The sequence below is a fragment of the Cucumis melo genome, chromosome 10 (assembly GCF_025177605.1).
Source record: "Cucumis melo cultivar AY chromosome 10, USDA_Cmelo_AY_1.0, whole genome shotgun sequence".
In the NCBI taxonomy this organism is placed as follows: domain Eukaryota; kingdom Viridiplantae; phylum Streptophyta; class Magnoliopsida; order Cucurbitales; family Cucurbitaceae; genus Cucumis; species Cucumis melo.
In genome coordinates this window covers 21,947,292-21,972,063 of record NC_066866.1, presented here as the reverse complement: position 1 = coordinate 21,972,063, position 24,772 = coordinate 21,947,292, and the positions used below count along the sequence as shown (strand labels likewise).

The 24,772-nt window shown below is 40.3% G+C and overlaps 1 protein-coding gene and 1 long non-coding RNA gene across 2 annotated transcripts; both read right to left on the bottom strand.

Annotated features, from left to right (window-relative positions):
- Positions 1 to 1,814: 1,814 nt before the first annotated feature.
- LOC127151175 (regulatory-associated protein of TOR 1-like) lies at positions 1,815 to 3,144 on the bottom strand. The gene is made up of 5 exons (XM_051090596.1): positions 3,138 to 3,144; positions 2,803 to 2,831; positions 2,626 to 2,711; positions 2,247 to 2,331; positions 1,815 to 2,158 (listed from the first exon to the last, which is right to left on the bottom strand). Exons 1-5 carry the CDS (start codon positions 3,142 to 3,144, stop codon positions 1,913 to 1,915), a joined length of 453 nt encoding a protein of 150 aa, XP_050946553.1. The 3' UTR covers positions 1,815 to 1,912.
- Positions 3,145 to 4,472: 1,328 nt separating this feature from the next.
- On the bottom strand, positions 4,473 to 5,120 carry LOC127151290 (uncharacterized). The gene is made up of 3 exons (XR_007824151.1): positions 4,945 to 5,120; positions 4,750 to 4,794; positions 4,473 to 4,627 (listed from the first exon to the last, which is right to left on the bottom strand). It is a non-coding gene; the product is annotated as an uncharacterized LOC127151290 (long non-coding RNA).
- Between the last annotated feature and the right edge of the window lie 19,652 nt (positions 5,121 to 24,772).

The following is a 24,772-nucleotide window of genomic DNA, read 5'->3' as shown; positions in this document are numbered from 1 at the left end:
TTATGTTAATTCTGCTGCCTCTAGCCCTAGTTTTTTTTTCAATAGTTAGTACTAACGATGTGATCCTAAATCGTTCATGTGAAGATATGGAAGGGGAGCATCCTATGTATAGAGTTTACATATGATTGTAACCATGAAATAATCACTTTTAAGTTATAACATCTTTGACTGTATAAAACAATCTATTTCAATTATTGATGACCTAGGTAACTTAATCTTAATTCTGAGCTAACTATGAACTTCTGTTCAAACGGAATTATCCTTTGATTTGCACAGGTGAGGGAAGCCCAATAGCACTGGCCCATAAGCCTCCTAGTTTAGGGGTAAAATCGGGTTGATAGCTAGGAACATAGTGTGCAAGACAAAATTCACTTCTACTTGCTTTTGAGTTAGTAGATAGGTTGCTTCCTTAAGGACTGAATCCATGTAACACCCCAACCTAGATCACCTATTCTAGACTCGAGAGGTGGCATGATGCCAACTAATATCATTCCCCTCAAAATTACACCAACTGAACCTTAACCTCTAACCTATAAATTATTTGTAAGAAGAAGCAAAAATAGTTACACATATCAAAACTAAGGTGTATCTCACTTTAGAAATGACTTTTATAAAATCATGAACTTGGAAGAAATTATGCAAGGCATAATGATTTCATAAATCCCTCTAATGATTCATTTTAGCATAACAAATCCTTTATATAAATCTGATTGGCCTGAAATAATAAGTCCAACACTCGACGATGCTTAATCTGTACCTAGAAAGATAGAAAACATTTTGAAAACATGTTTACATAATCAGTTTAGCATAAATCCTTGGCTTGATAAACAATCAGCAATAGAAATTTATTTGATAACATAGTACTTAGAAACATTGAACATTGCATAAAGTTGTTGGAAGACATGATCCATAGCCACAAGTAGTATTAAGCTTCTTTGTCCTAAGATGGAAGAGTCGATGGGATTTGGCTTTTACTATTATCCCCCTTCTTTTAGGCATAATAATTTATACCTTTCCTGATGGCCCATAATTAAAATAGATTCGTTAACCCTACCATCAATATGGTGTTAACCACATATGTACAATAAGTCTCATGGAAGATTTGGGCTAGGATAAAACATTGCTGAAAATCTTGAAACATACTTTTGAACAGTAGCAATAACATTCATAACATAGTTTTTTGAAAATCCGTTTATAAAACATTTAAGCTTTTGCAATCTCAATATAAGTCAATAAACTTAGCATCCATGAATTACATTTTTTTCAATAAATTATAAATCATGCTTTAAAAGCCATCATAGAAATCATTTAATCACTCACAACACTTGGTTTGGCACTACAAGAATTTTGGCCTTTAATGTCGGTTTAAAACCGACATTAAAGGCCTTTAATGTCACTTGGCAACCGACATCTTTGCGAGCGTTATTAAAGGCCTTTAATGTCGGTTGGGCTTTAATGTCGGTTTAAAAACGACATTAAAGGCCTCTTTAATGTCGGTTTAAAAACGACATTAAAGGCCTTTAATGTCGGTTTTCAACCGACATCTTTGATAGTGTTATTGAAGCCCTTTAATGTCGGTTTGGCTTTAATGTCGGTTTAAAACCGACATTAAAGAGGCCAATAATGTCAGTTTAAAACCGACATCAAAGGCTTGTTTTTGTCCATTTTTAGAAATTTATATTTATTTAATTGTTGTATTATTGTCCATTTTTTATAAACCAACATTGAATCCAACAAGTGAAATTAACTACAAACTTGAAACTACAAGTCACATTACGTAGGAAACCATATTATTCAAGTCTGCTTCCACCAACAATGAAAATGCTATTAGCACTTGCACATAAATCCCATTCATATCTTAAAGCAACAATAAATCCCATTCATATCTTAAAGCACATAAATCCCATATTATTCAAGTCTGATTCCACCAACAATGAAAACACGCTTGTTGATGGTATCTAATGGTGCCTAGTTGATCGCCATCTAGGCTAAAGACCTTAATTAACTGTTTGGCTGAACCGCTAGCTAAGATAGGAGCATGTCTATGAACGGCTAATGCTGTAAGTGAACCTCTGTGAGCATCGATGGTTAGATACCGATCCCTCTGATTTCTGATATCCAGAAATTGAATATCACCAGCCTGAGAGGCACTGACAATCTGAAGAAGAAAACGATAAGCAGAATTAACAAATACATTTTAATAGGATACTGAAAATACATTGATCACAGCCAAGAAGTTTTATCACCTTCGACGAATCAAGTCCGGGTTGAAAGCCAATCCCCACAACCTTTTCTACTTTTTGCACATGTGGGCGCATTGTGCAGACAAGCCTACAAGTTCAGAGAAGGGTTGAAGGCAAATATGCAAGAAATGCAAAACAAGTAAAATTATCAGAACAAACCATTTGATTTCATAAGATTTCTTATATTTTCTATTTCAGTTTCCCGGTGAATGGTAAAAAACCAGAAGTCCTCGGAGTTCTTTATTGTCTCTAAAAAAATTGGGGGCGAGGGGGGGGGGGGGAGATAACTAATAAGTAATCTGCAAAGCGGGTCATGAGAAGCTTAACCAAGAGCTTTATTCAAATAAAAGCATCAAGAGGGAGAAAAGGTACATATGCTTACAATTCAGGAATGCGAGCATCATAAAGCTTGACAGAACCATCAAAGAAACCAGCTGCAAGAAGACCCCCATGGACTTGAGAAGCAGACTGCAAAGGGATGAACGTAAGAGCTCTTTAAATATATACAGAGACTGTATCATTATACCAATCATTTAGTTCATAAGATAAGGCATCCAACACTAGAGCTAATAATCTCAAAACCTAAACCTAAAACAAAAACATAACAAGCTTAGATATGAGAACCAATAAAATAAAAAAGAAAATAGAGACCATTCACAGGAAACAAAACTCTCTTCATGACACATTCAAAGGAAAGAGTCGAAAAACTACATACAAAATCACAGATGGAAGCTACGATTAGAGTACCCTCCAAAAAAAACAACCGCAATTGCAAATATGCTTGCAGTATGGCACCCAAAAACGAAAATAAGCTCAAAACTCCTTGACCAAGGAGCTCCAAGACAAATCAATAAAACTAACTTGGAAAACAAAGCAAGTTCTCCCATCAAAAACCAGTCATTGTTCAAAGCCACAGTTGCAAAACAATAACCTAATTATATTATATACCTTATCTAAGGCCAGAATCTTTGTCCATATAAAAACCAGAATTTGTCGCAGCTCCGGCGTTGTCGTCTGCAAAAGCTTTAGAACATACGGGAATATTCCAACGGACTGGCAACTAACAAATCCTGTCTGAACAACCTTTGAAATAGATCTGCACCAAGAAAACATATTAGCTATGATGAGAAAGAAAAAGGACGGCATTTGTTGAGTAAATCTGAAAGCTACCATGTGGAAGAACATTCCATGCAATTGTATCAGTGACAGCTGTGAAAATCCAATTCAATTCCCCAAGAAGTGTCTTCCGATCAGTTTGCCGACCAGGTATTTTGTCTATCAATGAATCATCAAGTGACTCACGGAGCAATGAACGTTTGCAAAACCTGAGGGACAAGATCCAATGATTAGAGAATATCCAGAAAACGATGAAAGGCCAGTACTTCGTAAACAAACCAAAGAACACATTATTATTAATTGAATGAAAGACAGAAGGCAGACCATATAGCCCAGAATAAGGTTGAGCTTGATGAAGAGGACTCTGAAGCTGCATTCTTGTTTTCACAAGCCAAACTGGATTTGTGCAAAAACAAACCTGAGAAGTAGTACAATCACAGTTGTGAATATAATAAAGAACAGAAGTTCAAAATGATGAGGGCATAGAAATATTCTTCTAGTTAGTGCAATAAGGAAATTGTTCGACGTTCACAAGCACAAAAAAAACCCAAGGACTTGAAACATGACTTAGAAATGATAAAGAAACAATAATGAGGCAACAAAAAGAAAGAGGAAAAATCGGGGGGAAAAAAGGTCTTAAACTCACCAAAGCTCCAGCTTCCGCTGCTGAAGCAAGATGATGACTAGGACTCAAGTCCTTCTTTCCACTGTCAGAATATCTTTGTTTGGCTCTGCCATAGCTACAATACATTGAGGGAAAACATTTAATAGAGTTCCAAAGACTTGATGAAATGTATAGAAAAACAAGATTTCAAGAACAGGTTAGAAACATGATTTCTACTTATGAAACATGACAAGAAAACATATTTATAGTTCACTGTTTCGTAAATACATCTCAAAATAAAGTTAAACTTTAATGAGACCCAATAGCTGCCACATTAGTAACTATGAAAATCTAGTGAAGATCTCTCAGATATTTTTTCAAACACCTTAACTACAACAAAAAGGTTATACTAAGTTATGAAAAGTACTTAAAAATAAACAATCGTCAAAATAAAAGCTCATGAAAATTTCTCATAAAAATGTTTCGACCCAGAAGCACACGTGATGAACTGAGGTCTGAAATCAACTAGACATTTCGTCGAACACGTAGACTACAACTGGTAAATCAAAGGGTTAAGCTCAACATGCACGATTACCTTCAGTAACCTCCCCAAAGGAAGAAAACGCATCTTTCAACGATCTCTCGTCCATGGACCAAGACAACCCTGGAAGGAAAAGGAAGAAACAAGATCAAATTCATGAATGTAAAAGGCATCTAAATCAAGTGGGTGGTGCATCTGTGTAAGGGGATGGAGGAAGAGAAGCAAAATTCCCAATTCAAACTTACCATGAAAAGAATCTGAAAATTAACAAACATGTTTGATGCTCACAGCTTCACATTTTGAGAAAAAAGAAAATGTTGGTGATAAATCAGTATCCGCAAACCCCATGAAACTGAAAATTAGTCTTTCAAAAGAATTAAGTTTACACAAAGCAACATACAGTGATGAAAGAGTAAGCAAAATTCCCAATTCAAACTTACCATTCTTTTCGTCGACAACCCCAAAGCAAAAAACCCCAAAGCAACATCAGTGTTTGAAGAAAGTGAGGAGTGACGGCGGTGGTGGCGGGCACGAGCTGGGCACGAGGGACGATGGTGGTGGTGGTGCCAGCGACTCTTCGGAGAAGAAAGGGAAGATTGTTAGATGAGAATGAGGAGTGTGAAGAAGAAATTGGAAGGATGAAATCGTGTGGGTGATTGAGAAAGAGTAAAGTAAGAGAGAGAAAGTCATTTTTTATAAAATAAAAAATTAAAATTAAAATTAAAAAGGAGCTTTAATGTCGCTTTTCAAAACAATGATGTTTAATGTCGGTTTTAAACCGACATTAAAGCTCCAGCTTTAATGTCGGCTTAAAACCGACATTAAACATCCACATTTTCAAAAACGACATTAAAGCTCTTTTTTCATTTTTTCCAACCGACATTAAAGGCCAGATTTGTTCTAGTGTGGTCATTGCTTTTGAATTTCTTTCAAATTCACCTTGACCTGAAAAATCATATTTGAGTCTTTGTTAATCTCTTGATCATAAAAATAATCAAGAATTTCCTAAAATTGTCAAAAATAGTAAAACAGCCCCAAAACATGTTAATTACTAAATTGTTTAGTTGCAATTAGGGTAAAATTGATCTTGTTTTCTACTGCGTTTGTACCACTTTCCATCAAGATATGCACCTTTCATCTCATAACCCTAACTTAGATAACCATCATTAGTCGATAATTAGAACCTTACATGACATATTTACGAATGAGTCTAATAACAGCAACAACAAAAACAAAAATAAAAATAAAGTACCAAATTTTTGGCGCCGTTGCGCGAGAATTTCTTTTTCAAATTAGGTATGATGTTTTACTTTGATTTCAGACAAACACTCAATTTGTGTTGAATCGTGCGTTTACCCAAAGAACAGGAGTACGAGTTTATGAGAAATGGAGACATCCACGAGTATAGACTTAGCCCAGAAATTGAGTGCATCTTTTTGGTGAAGAACATGAGGAACCGTGACGCATGCACAGAAGGCAAAACATAAAAGGTTCTTCAATGCCTAGAGGAAATATTTTCACATCCTCTTTTGTAGGGGATGGTCATTAAGGTGTCATAAACAAAGTCTCTGCACTCGACTCAGTAAGACACGTGGTTATCACTAGTTATGCAAGGAGTAGACCAAACAATCTTTCATAGCATGACTGAATCACATCAAACTCCTCTTTAGAGCATTGCGAAGAAAGGACGTGTGAGCAAAAAGTCAAATCCCAAGGCTGTAGAACTCAAATGATCGTATGGCGTTATGAAAGAAATGTGTAACGCCCCAAAGATCGAGGTAAATTTTAGTAAATCATGTGAATTTTCGGCAATTTAAGATTTTTGTAAAACGATAAAATAATAATATAATAGTAATTATATTATTATTATTAGGTATTTTATCATTTTAGTTTTAATATTAATAACTTTTATTTCTTATTTATTTAATATTAATACTAATATTATTATTTAATATTATTTTAATTATTTAATAATAATATTTATTATAAATTATTGTTATTTTTATTTAATATATATATATATATATTAATATTTATTATTATTATAATTATTTAATATTAATATTTTATTATTAATAATAATTATTATTATTTAACTTATATATATATATATTATAAAAAAAAAAAAGAGAAAACCCTAAGGTTGTCGAGCGCCTACCCCCCCCCCTCGGCTTCTTCTTCTTCTTCTTCCTCTGCTCCCAGCCTTCACGCCGCCGCCCATCTCCAACATCCTCTCCTCCATCCGACAGCGCCACCACCATTCTCCTTAATCTTCTTCTTCTTTTCCGACGGCACTAGCACGACCGTCTCCATCTCCGTTGGTATCCATCTCTCAACGGCATAGAACAGCCATCGCGACCGCCTCCTTTCCGATCCACCTCCCTGTCTCACGCAACCACAGATCTGTCGGCCGTCTCTGTCTCTACCGTAAGTTACATTCCTCCTTTTGTATGTCGTCCGGTGCAGCCCAAAAGATTCAGGCTAAATCGCAGATAGTCGCCGCCGTCGCCGTGTGAGTTTTCATCTGTCGTCGCGAGCAGCCAAGACTAGCCGTTCGCGTGTGCGCCGGGTACTTCGAGCAAGCCGTGAGCCGCAAGCCGAGCCAAACCGCGAGCCAAAAACTGAGCCGAGCCGCGAGCTAAGCCGAGCCGAGCCGCGAGCCGAGTGAGCCGAGCCGCGAGCCGAGTTAGCCAAGCCGCGAGCCGAGTGAGCCGAGCCGCGAGCCGAGTGAGCCGAGCCGCGAGCCGAGTTGAGCCGAGCCTCAAGCCGAGTTGAGCCGAGCCCCAAGCCGAGTCAAGCCGAGCCGAGCCGAGTCAAGCCGAGTCAAGTCGAGTCAAGCCGAGCCGAACCGAGGTGGAGCCGAGCCGAGCCGAGCCGAGCCGAACGCCTTCAAGCCGAGCCGAGCTCCTTGTTTCACCAAGCCACCTAAGCCTTCCTTCCTCCGCTCCGGGTCACGGTGAGTCTTCGGTAAGGATTGTTTTCGATGAATTCCCTAATGTTGCTACATCCGATTAGAGTTTGAACATTGGAATAAGTTGTGGCCCTATTTTTCTCCCTTGAAGGTAGTACAGGGTTGACGTTTGAGTTCTCGGGTCTCGCAGTAGGCTTGTTTGGAGGTAGTTTGCCTTTCCTTGGGTAAGTCAACGGATGTCGCTTCTGACCTTTTAAAACGACTTCTACTAAAGTCATCAACTAAAACCTTCGTGTTTTCGTTTTAGGTTGAGCTGTTGAGCGTGGATTCGATCGAGGGGCATAACCGAGTATCAGGTAAGGGTTTTCCTACTACTGGACCTCGGGTCGAGGCCGGAAACGTAGTAATCCACAGGGGATTACACGTTAGTGATTATACTGGATAAGTGTATCTATGTTGACTGTTAAGCACTGTTATTATGTCTCTGTCTGAGGTAACTGAACCGCAACCGCTAATTGTAGATTGAAATTTTAGAATGATGGACGTTGATCATGGGATTAGACGGGGAAGGACAGTGAGTTCAGTTGGTTATTTAGCTGTTTGAGTCTTGGGACTCTTCCATAATGGTATACGAATAGTTGACGCGTATAGCAACTGAGGGTGTAATGGTTTAAGCTTATACTACCTGGCCAGTAAAACCTTTAGGGAAATTGTAAATGATTGATGATTGCGGTATGACTGTGGTAGACGATTGAGTATAGACCGAGGGGTAACGGTTAGCTTCATCTATGGGGTAGTGTGCCTTACTTATATGTGCATCCTTCGGGAGCACTAGACTGATGTGTGCATCCTTCGGGAGCACTAGACTGATGTGTGCATCCTTCGGGAGCACTAGACTGATGTGTGCATCCTCTGGGAGCACTAGACTGATGTGTGCATCCTTCGGGAGCACTAGACTGATGTGTGCATCCTTCGGGAGCACTAGACTGATGTGTGCATCCTCCGGGAGCACTAGACTGATGTGTGCATCCTCCGGGAGCACTAGACTGATATGTGCATCCTTCGGGAGCACTAGACTGATATGTGCGTCCTTCGGGAGCACTAGACTGATGTGTGCATCCTTCGGGAGCACTAGACTGAGATGTGCATCCTTCGGGAGCACTAGACTGATATGTGCGTTCTACGGGACCACTAGACTGTTATGTAGGGTACCCCCGTATAGGAAGTTAACTGTTGTCCCCTAACGGGCCCAGTAGTGGGTCCCTTACTGGGTATGTTTATACTCACCCTTTTCTCTTTTTAAACTTTTCAGGTAAGGGCACAGCGAGGGGCAGACCGACGAGAGGCAGGAAGGACGCGTGAAGGCCATATGGACGCGTCTGTTTTTTTTTTCCTATCGCTTCCGCTATGTATTTTGTCAGAATATTTGACTTGTGTTTTGGAATTGATGACTTGAGTTTTTGTTTGAGACTTTTTATGATTTAATTTTAAATAGGGCCCGAAACTGTCTTTTGTAATGTTTCTAATGCTTTTAATGAATCGTAACTGGTCCGTTTTAAATTTTATGTGCATGGTCGAGTTTTGGTATTTGGTAGTAACCTCAGCTTAGTCCGGAAAGTTGGGTCGTTACAGTTGGTATCAGAGCCTAAGTTTTAGGTTCTGTAGACTGACTTATAATGTGAGTCTGTGTTTTTGTGTCCTTATGGCTGAAACGATCCTTGCCGCTCGTCAGGTACGCTCCCATGAAAGTATATGTATAACTCTACATGTATTACCTTACCTAAGTTAAGCTGCAAATTCAATTACCATTATGACTAAAGGGATCGTTGGTGGTTTTTAGGGAAATGCCGCCAAGGAGAGGTGCACGTAGGGGTGGCCGAGGAGGCCGAGGAAGGGGAGCAGGACGCGTTCAACCTGAGGTGCAGCCTGTAGCCCAAGCCCCTGACCCGGCTGCGCCAGTTACTCATGCGGACCTAGCCGCCATGGAGCAGAGGTTTAGAGATTTTATTATGCAAATGCGGGAGCAGCAGAAGCCTGCCTGCCAACTCCGGCGCCAGCTCCAGCGCCAGCCCCAGCACCAGCTCCTGTTCCAGCTCCGGCTCCAGTACCGGCTCCAGTACCTGTTGCATCCCAGTTTGTGCCGGATCAGTTGTCAGCAGAGGCTAAGCATCTGAGGGATTTCAGGAAGTATAATCCCACGACGTTCGATGGGTCTTTGGAGGACCCCACCAGGGCTCAGATGTGGTTATCTTCCTTGGAGACCATATTCCGTTACATGAAATGCCCTGAGGATCAGAAGGTTCAGTGTGCTGTTTTTATGTTGACCGACAGAGGTACTGCATGGTGGGAGACTACAGAGAGAATGCTAGGTGGTGATGTGAGTCAGATCACGTAGCAGCAGTTCAAGGAGAGTTTCTATGCGAAATTCTTCTCTGCCAGTTTGAGGGATGCCAAGCGGCAGGAGTTCCTGAACCTAGAGCAGGCTGACATGACAGGGTAGAGTCTTTGCTACCAACAGGACTGAGGCTGAGAAGGCAGGCACAGTAGTGACAGGTACACTCCCAGTGTTGGGGCATTACGCCTTAGTTTTGTTTGATTCGGGTTCGTCACATTCTTTTATCTCTTCCGCATTTGTGTCGCATGCCCGCTTAGAGGTAGAGCCCTTACACCATGTTCTGTCAGTATCTACTCCTTCCGGGGAATGTATGTTGTCTAAAGAAAAGGTGAAGGCATGCCAGATTGAGATAGCAGGCCATGTGATTGAAGTAACGCTGATAGTTTTGGATATGCTGGACTTTGATGTAATCCTGGGTATGGATTGGTTGGCCGCTAACCACGCCAGCATAGATTGTTCACGTAAGGAGGTAACGTTTAACCCTCCCTCGATGGCCAGTTTTAAATTTAAGGGAGGAGGGTCAAAGTCGTTGCCTCAGGTAATCTCAGCCACCAGGGCCAGTAAACTGCTCAGTCAGGGTACTTGGGGTATCTTAGCAAGCGTAGTGGATACTAGAGAGGTCGATGTATCCCTGTCGTCAGAACCGGTGGTGAGGGACTATCCGGACGTTTTTCCTGAGGAACTTCCAGGGTTACCTCCGCACAGGGAGGTTGAGTTTGCCATAGAGTTGGAGCCGGGCACGGTTCCTATATCCAGAGCCCCTTACAGAATGGCCCCCGCAGAATTGAAAGAATTGAAGGTACAGTTACAGGAATTGCTTGATAAGGGATTCATTCGACCGAGCGTGTCACCTTGGGGTGCGCCAGTCTTATTCGTTAAGAAGAAGGACGGATCGATGCGTCTATGCATTGACTATAGGGAGTTGAATAAGGTAACCGTGAAGAACAGATATCCCTTGCCCAGGATTGACAATCTATTTGACCAGTTACAGGGAGCCACAATGTTCTCTAAGATTGATCTTCGGTCGGGATACCATCAGCTGAGGATTAAGGATGAGGATGTACCGAAGACAGCATTTCGTTCCAGATATGGACACTACGAGTTTATTGTGATGTCTTTTGGTTTGACGAATGCTCCGGCAGTATTTATGGACTTGATGAACAGAGTGTTTAGGGAGTTCCTAGATACTTTTGTGATCGTGTTTATCGACGATATCTTGATATACTCCAAGACGGAGGCCGAACACGAGGAGCATTTACGTATGGTTTTGCGAACACTTCGGGATAATAAATTGTATGCAAAGTTCTCGAAATGCGAGTTTTGGCTGAAGCAGGTGTCCTTTCTGGGCCACGTGGTTTCTAAGGCTGGAGTCTCTATGGATCCAGCTAAGATAGAGGCAGTCACCGGTTGGACCCGACCTTCCACAGTCAGTGAGGTTCGTAGCTTTCTGGGTTTAGCAGGCTATTATCGATGGTTTGTGGAGAACTTTTCTCGTATAGCTACTCCTCTTACTCAGTTGACCAGAAAGGGAGTTCCTTTTGTTTGGAGCAAGGCATGTGAGGACAGTTTCCAGACCCTTAAACAGAAGCTAGTTACCGCACCGGTTCTTACTGTACCCGATGGTTCTGGCAGTTTTGTGATTTATAGTGATGCTTCCAAGAAAGGTTTAGGTTGCGTTTTGATGCAGCAGGGTAAGGTGGTCGCTTATGCGTCTCGTCAGTTGAAGAGTCATGAGCAGAACTACCCTACACATGATCTAGAGTTGGCAGCAGTGGTTTTTGCTTTGAAAATATGGAGGCATTACCTATATGGTGAAAAGATACAGATATTCACAGATCATAAGAGCTTGAAATACTTCTTTACTCAGAAAGAATTGAATATGAGACAGCGAAGGTGGCTTGAGTTAGTGAAGGATTACGATTGTGAGATACTGTATCATCCAGACAAGGCAAATGTGGTAGCTGATGCTCTTAGTAGGAAGGTGTCACATTCAGCAGCACTTATTACCCGGCAGGCCCCATTGCATCGGGATCTCGAGCGGGCTGAGATTGCAGTGTCAGTGGGGGCAGTTACTATGCAGTTAGCCCAGTTGACGGTACAGCCGACTTTGAGGCAGAGGATCATTGATGCTCAGAGTAACGATCCTTATCTGGTTGAGAAACGCGGCCTAGCAGAGGCAGGGCAAACGGCTGAATTCTCGCTATCCTCTGATGGTGGACTGTTGTTTGAGAGACGCCTCTGTGTTCCGTCAGATAGTGCGGTTAAGACAGAATTATTAGCTGAGGCTCACAGTTCCCCATTTTCTATGCACCCAGGTAGTACGAAGATGTACCAGGACCACAAGCGGGTTTATTGGTGGCGTAACATGAAGAGAGAAGTAGCAGAATTTGTTAGTAAATGCTTGGTGTGCCAGCAGGTTAAGGCACCAAGGCAGAAACCAGCGGGTTTATTACAACCCTTGAGCATACCGGAATGGAAGTGGGAGAACGTGTCCATGGATTTCATTATAGGGCTACCGAGAACTCTGAGGGGATTTACAGTGATTTGGGTTGTGGTGGACAGACTTACTAAATCAGCGCACTTCGTTCCGGGTAAGTCCTTCTATACTGCTAGTAAGTGGGCACAGTTGTACATGTCTGAGATAGTGAGATTACACGGAGTGCCAGTGTCGATTGTTTCTGATAGAGATGCCCGTTTCACTTCCAAATTTTGGAAGGGTTTGCAGTCTGCTATGGGCACGAGGTTGGACTTTAGTACGGCTTTCCATCCACAGACTGACGGTCAGACTGAGCGTCTGAACCAGGTTTTAGAGGATATGTTGCGAGCGTGTGCATTGGAATTTCCAGGTAGCTGGGACTCCCACTTACATTTGATGGAATTTGCTTATAATAACAGTTATCAGGCTACTATTGGCATGGCACCGTTTGAGGCCCTGTACGGCAGATGTTCTAGATCCCCGGTTTGCTGGGGTGAGGTAGGTGAACAGAGATTGATGGGTCCTGAGTTAGTTCAGTCTACTAACGAAGCGATTCAGAAGATTAGATCACGCATGCATACCGCTCAGAGTAGACAGAAGAGTTATGCAGATGTGAGGCGGAAGGACCTTGAGTTTGAGATAGGGGATAAGGTATTCTTAAAGGTAGCACCTATGAAAGGTGTCTTGCGTTTTGAAAGGAAGGGAAAGTTGAGTCCCCGTTTTGTTGGGCCGTTTGAGATTCTGGAGCGGATTGGCCCTGTAGCTTATCGCTTGGCGTTACCTCCATCACTCTCGATAGTCCATGATGTGTTTCACGTTTCTATGTTGAGGAAGTACGTGCCAGATCCATCCCATGTAGTGGATTACGAGCCACTAGAGATTGATGAAAACTTGAGCTATGTTGAACAACCTGTTGAGGTGCTTGCTAGAGAGGTGAAGACGTTGAGAAATAAAGAGATTCCCCTAGTTAAAGTCTTATGGCGGAATCACCGAGTAGAAGAGGCTACATGGGAGCGTGAAGATGACATGAAGTCCCGTTACCCCGAGCTGTTCGAGGAATAAAACTTTCGAGGACGAAAGTTCCCTAAGGAGGGAAGAATGTAACGCCCCGAAGATCGAGGTAAATTTTAGTAAATCATGTGAATTTTCGGCAATTTAAGATTTTTGTAAAACGATAAAATAATAATATAATAGTAATTATATTATTATTATTAGGTATTTTATCATTTTAGTTTTAATATTAATAACTTTTATTTCTTATTTATTTAATATTAATACTAATATTATTATTTAATATTATTTTAATTATTTAATAATAATATTTATTATAAATTATTGTTATTTTTATTTAATATATATATATTAATATTTATTATTATTATAATTATTTAATATTAATATTTTATTATTAATAATAATTATTATTATTTAACTTATATATATATATTATAAAAAAAAAAAAGAGAAAACCCTAAGGTTGTCGCGCGCCTACCCCCCCCCCCCCTCGGCTTCTTCTTCTTCTTCTTCCTCTGCTCCCAGCCTTCACGCCGCCGCCCATCTCCAACATCCTCTCCTCCATCCGACAGCGCCACCACCATTCTCCTTAATCTTCTTCTTCTTTTCCGACGGCACTAGCACGACCGTCTCCATCTCCGTTGGTATCCATCTCTCAACGGCATAGAACAGCCATCGCGACCGCCTCCTTTCCGATCCACCTCCCTGTCTCACGCAACCACAGATCTGTCGGCCGTCTCTGTCTCTACCGTAAGTTACATTCCTCCTTTTGTATGCCGTCCGGTGCAGCCCAAAAGATTCAGGCTAAATCGCAGATAGTCGCCGCCGTCGCCGTGTGAGTTTTCATCTGTCGTCGCGAGCAGCCAAGACTAGCCGTTCGCGTGTGCGCCGGGTACTTCGAGCAAGCCGTGAGCCGCAAGCCGAGCCAAACCGCGAGCCAAAAACTGAGCCGAGCCGCGAGTTGACCCGAGCCGCGAGCTAAGCCGAGCCGAGCCGCGAGCCGAGTGAGCCGAGCCGCGAGCCGAGTTAGCCAAGCCGCGAGCCGAGTGAGCCGAGCCGCGAGCCGAGTGAGCCGAGCCGCGAGCCGAGTTAGCCGAGCCGCGAGCCGAGTGAGCCGAGCCGCGAGCCGAGTGAGCCGAGCCGCGAGCCGAGTTGAGCCGAGCCCCAAGCCGAGTTGAGCCGAGCCCCAAGCCGAGTCAAGCCGAGCCGAGCCGAGTCAAGCTGAGTCAAGCCGAGCCGAACCGAGGTGGAGCCGAGCCGAGCCGAGCCGAGCCGAACGCCTTCAAGCCGAGCCGAGCTCCTTGTTTCACCAAGCCACCTAAGCCTTCCTTCCTCCGCTCCGGGTCACGGTGAGTCTTCGGTAAGGATTGTTTTCGATGAATTCCCTAATGTTGCTACATCCGATTAGAGTTTGAACATTGGAATAAGTTGTGGCCCTATTTTTCTCCCTTGAAGGTAGTACAGGGTTGACGTTTGAGTTCTCGGGTCTCGCAGTAGGCTTGTTTGGAGGTAGTTTGCCTTTCCTTGGGTAAGTCAACGGATGTCGCTTCTGACCTTTTAAAACGACTTCTACTAAAGTCATCAACTAAAACCTTCGTGTTTTCGTTTTAGGTTGAGCTGTTGAGCGTGGATTCGATCGAGGGGCATAACCGAGTATCAGGTAAGGGTTTTCCTACTACTGGACCTCGGGTCGAGGCCGGAAACGTAGTAATCCACAGGGGATTACACGTTAGTGATTATACTGGATAAGTGTATCTATGTTGACTGTTAAGCACTGTTATTATGTCTCTGTCTGAGGTAACTGGACCGCAACCGCTAATTATAGATTGAAATTTTAGAATGATGGACGTTGATCATGGGATTAGACGGGGAAGGACAGTGAGTTCAGTTGGTTATTTAGCTGTTTGAGTCTTGGGACTCTTCCATAATGGTATACGAATAGTTGACGCGTATAGCAACTGAGGGTGTAATGGTTTAAGCTTATACTACCTGGCCAGTAAAACCTTTAGGGAAATTGTAAATGATTGATGATTGCGGTATGACTGTGGTAGACGATTGAGTATAGACCGAGGGGTAACGGTTAGCTTCATCTATGGGGTAGTGTGCCTTACTTATATGTGCATCCTTCGGGAGCACTAGACTGACGTGTGCATCCTTCGGGAGCACTAGACTGATGTGTGCATCCTTCGGGAGCACTAGACTGATGTGTGCATCCTCCGGGAGCACTAGACTGATATGTGCATCCTTCGGGAGCACTAGACTGATATGTGCGTCCTTCGGGAGCACTAGACTGATGTGTGCATCCTTCGAGAGCACTAGACTGAGATGTGCATCCTTCGGGAGCACTAGACTGATATGTGCGTTCTACGGGACCACTAGACTGTTATGTAGGGTACCCCCGTATAGGAAGTTAACTGTTGTCCCCTAACGGGCCCAGTAGTGGGTCCCTTACTGGGTATGTTTATACTCACCCTTTTCTCTTTTTAAACTTTTCAGGTAAGGGCACAGCGAGGGGCAGACCGACGAGAGGCAGGAAGGACGCGTGAAGGCCATATGGACGCGTCTGTTTTTTTTTTCCTATCGCTTCCGCTATGTATTTTGTCAGAATATTTGACTTGTGTTTTGGAATTGATGACTTGAGTTTTTGTTTGAGACTTTTTATGATTTAATTTTAAATAGGGCCCGAAACTGTCTTTTGTAATGTTTCTAATGCTTTTAATGAATCGTAACTGGTCCGTTTTAAATTTTATGTGCATGGTCGAGTTTTGGTATTTGGTAGTGACCTCAGCTTAGTCTGGAAAGTTGGGTCGTTACAAAATGACACGTCTAAGATGGTCATATGAGGTGTTGGGACAAAGCCCCCGACATCCACTTTTGGGAACACCTAGATGCATATGTAACGTATTGCGTTCGTTAACTATTTTACTAATCGCATCTTTTTTATGTTTATTGCTTTTTTTATTGCTCTATTTTGATTTTGTCTTTTATTGCTTTGTTTACTGATTTTAATTTTAGAATCTTTGACAAGTGTGGGAAAGATAATTGCACTTCGTTTAGCACAAGTTAGGCAAGAATAAATTAGGGTCTATGCGATAAGGCCATTATGAGAGATAGAAATTAGTGACAAAACGCATAATGCGTCAAAAGTTATCTTGGAAACTTATTGGGTAGAAAAGCCTCAATCTTTTAGGGTTTCTGAGGATTTCATAAAGTTTAAATTCAAATTTTCAAAAGGGAAAATGACGAGCCACCTTGATAACTCAAACACCGATGTTAGATGTACTATCATGATTCAAATGCACTCATTCTGACCCAACCAATCGAGATAACCATCGTTTTAACCTAGTTAAGCCCCTATACAAACCCTTGAAAACCCTCATTTTTCTTTTTATCAAAGCTTGCCATCCTTTGCATTATGATTTCTTATACTTTTTGACAAGCTTTCCCATGAGTATTCAAGTAACTTTCTACATACATTTGTTTATTCTTCCTTATTTCAAGTGGCAGACAAGCAAACCAACGCCATCAAGAGGTATTTGACCTCAAAACCCCCTAGTCGCTAGAGTGAATGGATTAACTACACCTTGATGGACCTATATCAAAGCGGGCTCAACCTAGTCACAATTCTTTATCTAAAACATTTGGAGGTAATTCTAGGGATTCAATTGAGTTGAGCTCCATTTCAACGCAAGGATTAGGCAGTGAAGGGCAAGGTAGGGAATTAAAGAGGCCATTTTGGATTAAAGGAATAGATTTAGATGTGGATTATAAAGACTTGGCTGCAGTGATGGATATGGTTAAAGCAAGGAAAAAGAAGAGAGAAGAAAAAGAAAAATAAAGGAAAAAGAAAAGAAAGCAAGAGAAGAGGAAGAGGAACGTCGCAAACTCAACGAGGAGGAAAGGTGGCGAAGGGAGGAGTTGAAGAAACAAGGGGAGAAAGGGAGAACAATCCTCCTTCTACATTGCCCCAATTGAAATTAAGAGGGTTGCAAGGAAGGCCCAAAAAAGAATGAAAAGTTATAATCCAACCTTTTTAAAATTAAAGTCAAGGTACAAGGCGTCAGGGTCATCGTGAAAGAAAAGAAGGAAGTAAAGTTAAAGGAGCGGGAAGAACTCCTCAACAAAATCGACCAAGTATCCCTCTCTACGGTGAAGGGCAAGGCGAAGAAGACTTCTAATGAGGAGTTTATTGAAGGATTCAAGAGGGAGTTGGGTAATTTAAGTCCTTTGGAGGATGATGAGGTGGTGAAATGTTAAAAAAAAAGAAGAAGGTAGTTTCGATTAAGAAGAGCGTTTTTTTTTTTGAAGGATTAATTTGCCAAAAGCCGAGAAGAAAAAGAGATGAAGAAGGGCCCTAAAAACAAAATGACTTTGGAGGATGATTAGTACCTAGAAGATGAAGAGAACGAGCGCCTCTCTACCAAGACTGCGAGTAAATATTTCAAGATAGAGAAGAGGCTCTTCCCTTTTAGAGGCATTCTGCCAACAATTTTAGAGGCACCCATCAGAGAGTTCAAGTGGTAGAAATTCTTTTAAAGGGTGACTAAAATAAGGGCGAACATAGTTAATCTTTTCTATACACGAAGAAAAGAACTACGTGGTAGTCAAACAAGAAATAGTTTATTTTGGGCTAGAAGAGATAAATGTGTTTTACAGATTGAATGATAACGTGGTGGGGAAAGTAATTTTAAGAACCGCACGTGGGTAGACATGAAGGACGCGTTAAGACAATTGAATGGTCGGGGAGCAAGTGGGACATAACGCCAATAAGGAAATACCAACTCTTCCCACACAACCTGAATACACACGCCAACATTTAGCTTTTCTTTGTGAAGAAGAATATCATGCCTACATGCCACAATAACACGATCTCCTTGGACAAAGCAATTTTACTTTACTACATCATGGAGGAATAATTTGCCACGATAACATGATCTCCTCGTCAATATTGGTGAAATAATTTGCAAGCACATGCATGCGTGGGTTAGGCATCCACGTGGCACAAGACCATTTCCATATCTAATTGAGTAATTGTGCTTGAAGGCATGTCCCGCATTGAGGGACCTCCCAAAGACTGCGGTTAAGGATGAAATTTTCACAATCACAAGCCTTAACCGCATGATTGATCTCTACAAAAATAAAGCCGAAGATAAACACCTTAGAACAAAGAAGATGAAAAAAGTTGATGAGGTCGATGAAGTGGAGATTGAAAACAAAGAGTGAAAACAGATCCCACTGATTCACAAGAGGAAAGGCAAGGACGAAGTGTTTAGGTCAAAGAAAAGACAAAAAAAGCCCATAGCCGACGTGTCTAGGGACCCTCTTCTACTCATGATCATTGCCCTACATCCAAAAATCACCACAATTTTGCACACGCCTTCCAAAATGACCAAAACAACTACCACCACCCAGCCAAGAATGGCATTGCGTCCTCTAATAATTCAAATCCCATCTCCCAAAAAATCCAAATTTCCAAGTATATCCCGTCAAATCCAAACTACTACTACCACTACCCTACAACAAGAGAAAAATCCTCAATCTCTTGTCGCAAACCTACCTGACCAAACCACCAAGTTGCGAAACGATGATGATGAGCCCTTATTTGATCAAGGGGCAAATGATGAGTTTGCCTAAGAACCATTTGACGAATTACAAGTCTTGTGCCTAAGTCTACCATTCCGCCAGAATTTTAGGAACCTTTATTCGAGGATGAACCTAATGCCGCGCCAGGACCTTCCGAAATGAGGCCTGCAAGTTAAATTTGAGGGTGTTGTCTGTATTTTCTTCTTTTTTATTTCAATTTCTACTTATATAATTTTCATTCTCTGTAATTATATTCTTTGCAATACAAGTATGTGTTTCAATCCATTTATTTTTGCGTTAAACCTTACTTGTTGCGAGCAATACTTTTGCGTTTAAGTTCTTTAATTTTTCTTTGTCCCACAAAGATAACTTCAATGATATAATTTATGTGAGGTTAAGTTTCATTTGTCACTTAGGCATTCAACTTGTTTAAAAACCTACTTAGGAAATATTTCTCGAAGTTCACTAGGCAAGCAAGCTTTAACATACCTCATTTGTAAGATTTTTCTACCAAAATCTTATCATTTGCTTTTCAACAATGAGAACTTTGTTATGTTCTAAATTTGGGGGTTTGCAGGGCCCGAGCTAAATTTTTCAAAATTTTTGAAGAATCCTATCGGGACGTTTTCAATAAGGCATTTTAACAAAAGTGAAAACAATGTAAAAATAAAGTAGATTGAAAAATTCTTTCATTCAAATTCAATTGAAATAAAAACTCCAATGTTGCCGCCTCTCAACCCAAAAATAAGAAGCAAAACTTAAAAAATATGAGAGTGAAATTAAAAGTGGCGATAAGAGTTATAGTTAAGGAGAGGAACGAATTCTTAGAATACCAATGATTTCCCACTCAACACCAAACCCAAATTAAAAATTTCTTCACCGAAAAGGAACGAAGATTTTTCAAAAATTGAAATCATTTCTAAAAATTGATAATAAGATTTTCTAGGGAAAGAACAATGGTACTTTGAGATTTAAGCTTGTCACATTCTAAACCTGAAAATAGTTTCTTTGTTGGAAATACGCGATGAGAGTGGAGTTGAATGACGAGTAAGACTAAATTGCATAATGAGAAGTTTAGTGGATGCGAAGGGGAAGGTAAGTCTTAGCTGTGGAGTTAAGCTTGAGAACGAGCATTCTTTTAAATTTAGGGGTGTGGTAACTTGTAGAAATACAAGTTATTATGGCCTTTTAGTTAAAAAAAATGGTGTTAAAACACGAGATAAAAAATCAATACACATAGCTTTTAGTACAAATTTTTTACATAAGTCATCACACCTAACTAACTATATTTTTAAGTGTTCTATACACAGGATGGCCAAAAAGAAGAAATGAAGCGAGGATCGTGCGCATAAACATAACAAGAAGAAGTTGTCTAGCGAGACGAAGGCAAGATGTCAGTTCATCATTACGCGAGATGATTCGCTAGAAGACAAGAGTTGTAGTTGGTGATGAAGTGACAAGACAACTACTTTCTGCGCTTACATCTCCAACTACTTTCTACGTTGACATTTGTAAGCAAGGACAAATATGCAGCATAGCACAGTTAATTTCCCACCTAAAGTATGTGCATAAAAGAAGCCAACTCTGCCAGAAACAAATAGAGACGAGATTATCTCTTAAGGAGGTCGGTGAAAAGATAAGTTTTAGAGTCCTTCACCATTTGTAATAGTATTTCTTCCTCCACTTCTTCTCCCTTCAATGTTTGAGTGAGAGCTTAGCGAGAGATTAGAGAGAGAGAAGTTCTCCTACAATTTCCCCTAACTTGTAAAAGAGTCAAGGAATGCAAACTAATGCATTATACTACATTCTGCGATTTGGCACATCTTTTGTCCTTCCATTTCTGTACTTTATGATATATTGTATGAATGTTCTTTATCTTATGGTTGAAAGGCCTACATTATCAATATAATGCATTTTTATCCACTGTCTCTCTTTCATTTCTTTAGTATCATCTTGTTGATATGCTTTAAGTAGTTTAAATGTATGTTTTGTACTTGATAAGGTTCTTTAGTTATAAGTCTCATCGTGTTTAGTTGAGCTTAACTCAATCGCTTCGTCAGTGTTCTCGCCAATTGTTCGAGAGAGTAAGTAGCAAGGACATAGCTAAACACACGTAGAAGGGAGTTTGGAAACAATCTTCAGTCTGGCGTTTTGCCTCCAATCATTTTTTCCCGAAAGGAAAAAAAGTATGATGTTTAGGCATTGAGAAGTTGATTGCCTTAAATAGAGAGTCAATGTGATGCTTATACGTAAGGAAGCCTAGATGTATATCGCTTGATTTATCTTTATCATTTATGTTCTAAAAGAAGAACAAGTGTGTTGTTAAGGTACCGAGAGGTTGCTCACCTTAAATATAAGATAGTTAAGTGATCTATATCGCATCAAGATTATACCACACGATCTAGATCACCTAGAATGCAGAAGCTTTCTTCTTGATCTACAATTTTCATTATAAACATTTGTTCAAAGATATGTCAAGCTAAACTCTAAGATATAATGATGCGATAAAAGATGCATGTCCTACCTATGCATTGCTGATTTCATAATGTTATGCATGTAGTACAAGTTTTCCTCTCTGTTGTCCAAGTGTAAGCTAAAAGAATTTTCCTAATAAGTCTAAGGTCGAACTCAGAGAATTGGTGTTCTAATTGAGTTTCTCATGTAGCTAACCTTGGATTGAGTTTTCTGGTGAGCTTTTTCTTCGTGGGCGGTGTGGTCGAAGATTCCTCCTTCCTCTTGAGGAGTTTCGAAGTCTGAGGGGTTTCAAGGTGGCTTTTTTGTTGATTGACCATAAGGTTTTGGTTGAGGGTATGGGTTTTCTAGCAAGGTTGATGAGTTTTCCGGCAAAGTGGATGAACACACAGAGAGAGTACAATCTTCCGTGAGGGAGCTTAAGAATGCAAATGAGGCATATTGTGGGATTCCCTTCGCTATTTATACACGAGGAATACCAACCACGTAATCATGAGGTTTTAGCGTAATTAATGGGATTTGATACGTTGGTGGTGTGTCCCTTCTTAAGCAGAAATGACCGTTGCATTTAATGCAATGCTTCAAATTCCACTATGTGAGGCATAACTCCCTAGGCGATACTGATTGTTGGATGGGATACTATTGGTCTTATCGCCTAATTGTACTTCACGTGCCTTCAAACAGATCACATTCTAATTCTTGTGTAAAATTAATCCCCTAGATGTTTTCCTTATAGGCACAAAATAAGCTAACTAGAAAACGATGAAGAAAATAAAGAAAGCGATACAGAAAAATAAACAAAAAGATAAGAAGAGAAATAATAAAGTGAAAAAGAAAGAAAGAAAAAGTAAGCAATTAAAATGATGCATAAAATGATACATTTGCATTACAATTTGTGAGCGTTAGACTTGTACAAACACATCAACTCATTAATGGCATATGAGTGAAGGCATTTTACTTTAAGTCCATGGAGACTTTGATGCGATCTTCATCTTCATAATATGCCTTGAGTCTTTGCCTCTCCTATGGCGTGATGGTCGAAGTTCAACTTTTTGCATGTCTCAACTTTTTGCATGTCTTTAATACCTTGTGCTCCAACTCAAATGTAAATGGTAGACCTTCCCAAAGACTAACGTGTAACGAGACATCCCAATTGGTGTCTTGTACGCGGTGCAATAAGCCCGTAACACCAAATCCAAGTGATCGGTCCAGTCATTGCAGGATTAATTTACTACTTTTTGTAAGATGTTCTTGATTTTCCTGTTGGGTACTTCCGCTTGTATATTTGTTTGAGGGTGGTAGGTGGTGGCAACTTTGTGGTTGATATTGTACATCGTGAGAAATTTGGCCTTTCTTAAAAATTTGAGGGTGGTAAGTGAGAACCTTCATCGTTGATAAGGTATCTAGGTGTCCTAAATCGCGAGAAAATGTTCTTTCTTAAAAATTTGATGACTATCATCGCATTATTCTTCGCATAGGAGATGACTTCAACGCATTTTGAGACATAGTCCAAGGCCAACAAAATGTAGATATGGTCATCAGATTGAGGAAAAGGCCACATAAAATCAATCCCCAGACATCAAAGAGTTCAATCTCTAAAATTGGCTGTTGAGGCATTTCGCTGGGATTAGACATATTTTCTGTTCTCTGGGACCGATTACAATTAACCATAAAACTCTTCGTATTTTGAAATAGAGTGGGTCAGAAATAACCACTCTGCAAGACCTTTGCAGTTGTTTTTTGCCTGCCAAAGTGTCATCCATATGGTAGTTCATGACACTTGGTGAGGATCTCTTTTGTTTCATACTTAAGAACACATCTTCTTAGTATTTAGTCTGACCTCAATTTGTATAGGAATACCTTATCCCATCTATAGAATTTGCATTCACGAAACATTCTTTTTCTTTGCTGATTGTTGAAGTTTATGACCATGTTTTACTTACCAAATAGTTAACTATATCAACATACCAGGGTTCTCTCTCTTCAATGTGGAATAATTGCTCATCAGGAAAGCAGTTTATGATTTCTTTCTTCACGGGTTGGAAGGGCTCATTGCTTAAATGGATAAGTGATCTGCCACTTGGTTCTCGATACCTTTGCAGTCTATAATCTCCAAGTCAAACTCTTTAAGCAATAAAATCCATCTGATTAATCGCAGCCTGACATCTTTCTTCACTATTAAGTATATAATCGTAGAATGATCAGAATGTACCCTGACTTTGGAACCAACAATGTAGCTCTTGTATTTTTCAATGCAAACACTACGACGAGTAACTCCTTCTTAGTAGTTGTATAGTTCACATGTAGTATAAATTGGGTGGATCACTTTGTCTTTCTTTTAAGCCAACAAAGCTCTATCACCACTGATGGAAAAATGAGACATGCATAGCAGAAGAATGGATCGAAAATGACTTTAGATGCATCTAAATTCGTTTAGTAGTTAACATGCTTAATGACTACCTTAATTACACTAATTAAGGCTAAGAAAAGTACATACCTTTAAAGCTTCTCAATCATCGAAATCTCCTCATGATCATGAACCGGGACCACCATTAGTGTTGACCCGCTATTCTCTGGACTTAGAATCAGAGTGTGGGACACGTTAAATGAAGGAATTAATAAGAGAAGTAGATGGAATTGGGAGGAAAGAAACCAACAATTGGTTTAAGTGAGAGGTGAGAAAATTTTTTATAATTTCTTAAAATTACAAAAAGTTCTCAAAGAATTTTCAAAACATATTTTTATCTGAAATTTACATGCTACATGCATGAAAAAACTTCCTAAAAAATCAACACCTCATTCTCCATTTAAACTGAATGGGCAATATGTTTACATCTTATGTTAATGCTTGTCCCACTAAGTGTTAGTGGGATTATCCAACAAAGTGTTGGATTTTCCCACTAACTTTAGTCCAAGGCCAATATAGTCATTTGACCAATTAAGTCAAAGTCAAAATTTGACTATTGACTTTTTACTATTTTGCCCGTCTTGACAAATTCTGACTTTTTTTTAGCATGAATCCACATTTTTTTTTCTGAAATTCAAATCACATTTGAATATAAAGGTAGTCAAAGTTTGGCTTTTCAAAGTCAAGAAGTGAACATTTGGACATTTCACAACTTTGACCTTTTCCATCAATTTTGAGCTTCCGAATATGAGTCCATCCTAATATTTTTAATATTCAAATCGCATTTAAATATAAAGTTCTATAACAAACGACTATATCACATATATTCGTTGGTTTCTCTCTCTATCTAATTCAAACAATTTGAATTATTCCAACATATTGTTCTAAACTAATTCCATATAAGCTAGGAGGGGAACCTAATGGACTTATAGATCATGGGCTCCAATGATCCAAGATTAACTGGCTAAATCCTTTTAGGTCAAGCTAATCAACATTCGTTAACTAACGGG

Bases quoted from the DNA above. Each gene is read 5' to 3' on its own strand.
- LOC127151175 (XM_051090596.1), bottom strand. The intron at 2,332-2,625 runs GTAAGCATATGT...CTGAACTTGTAG, and splicing joins GATGCTCGCATTCCTGAATT to GCTTGTCTGCACAATGCGCC. The intron at 2,159-2,246 runs GTGATAAAACTT...TTTCTTCTTCAG, and splicing joins CCGGACTTGATTCGTCGAAG to ATTGTCAGTGCCTCTCAGGC.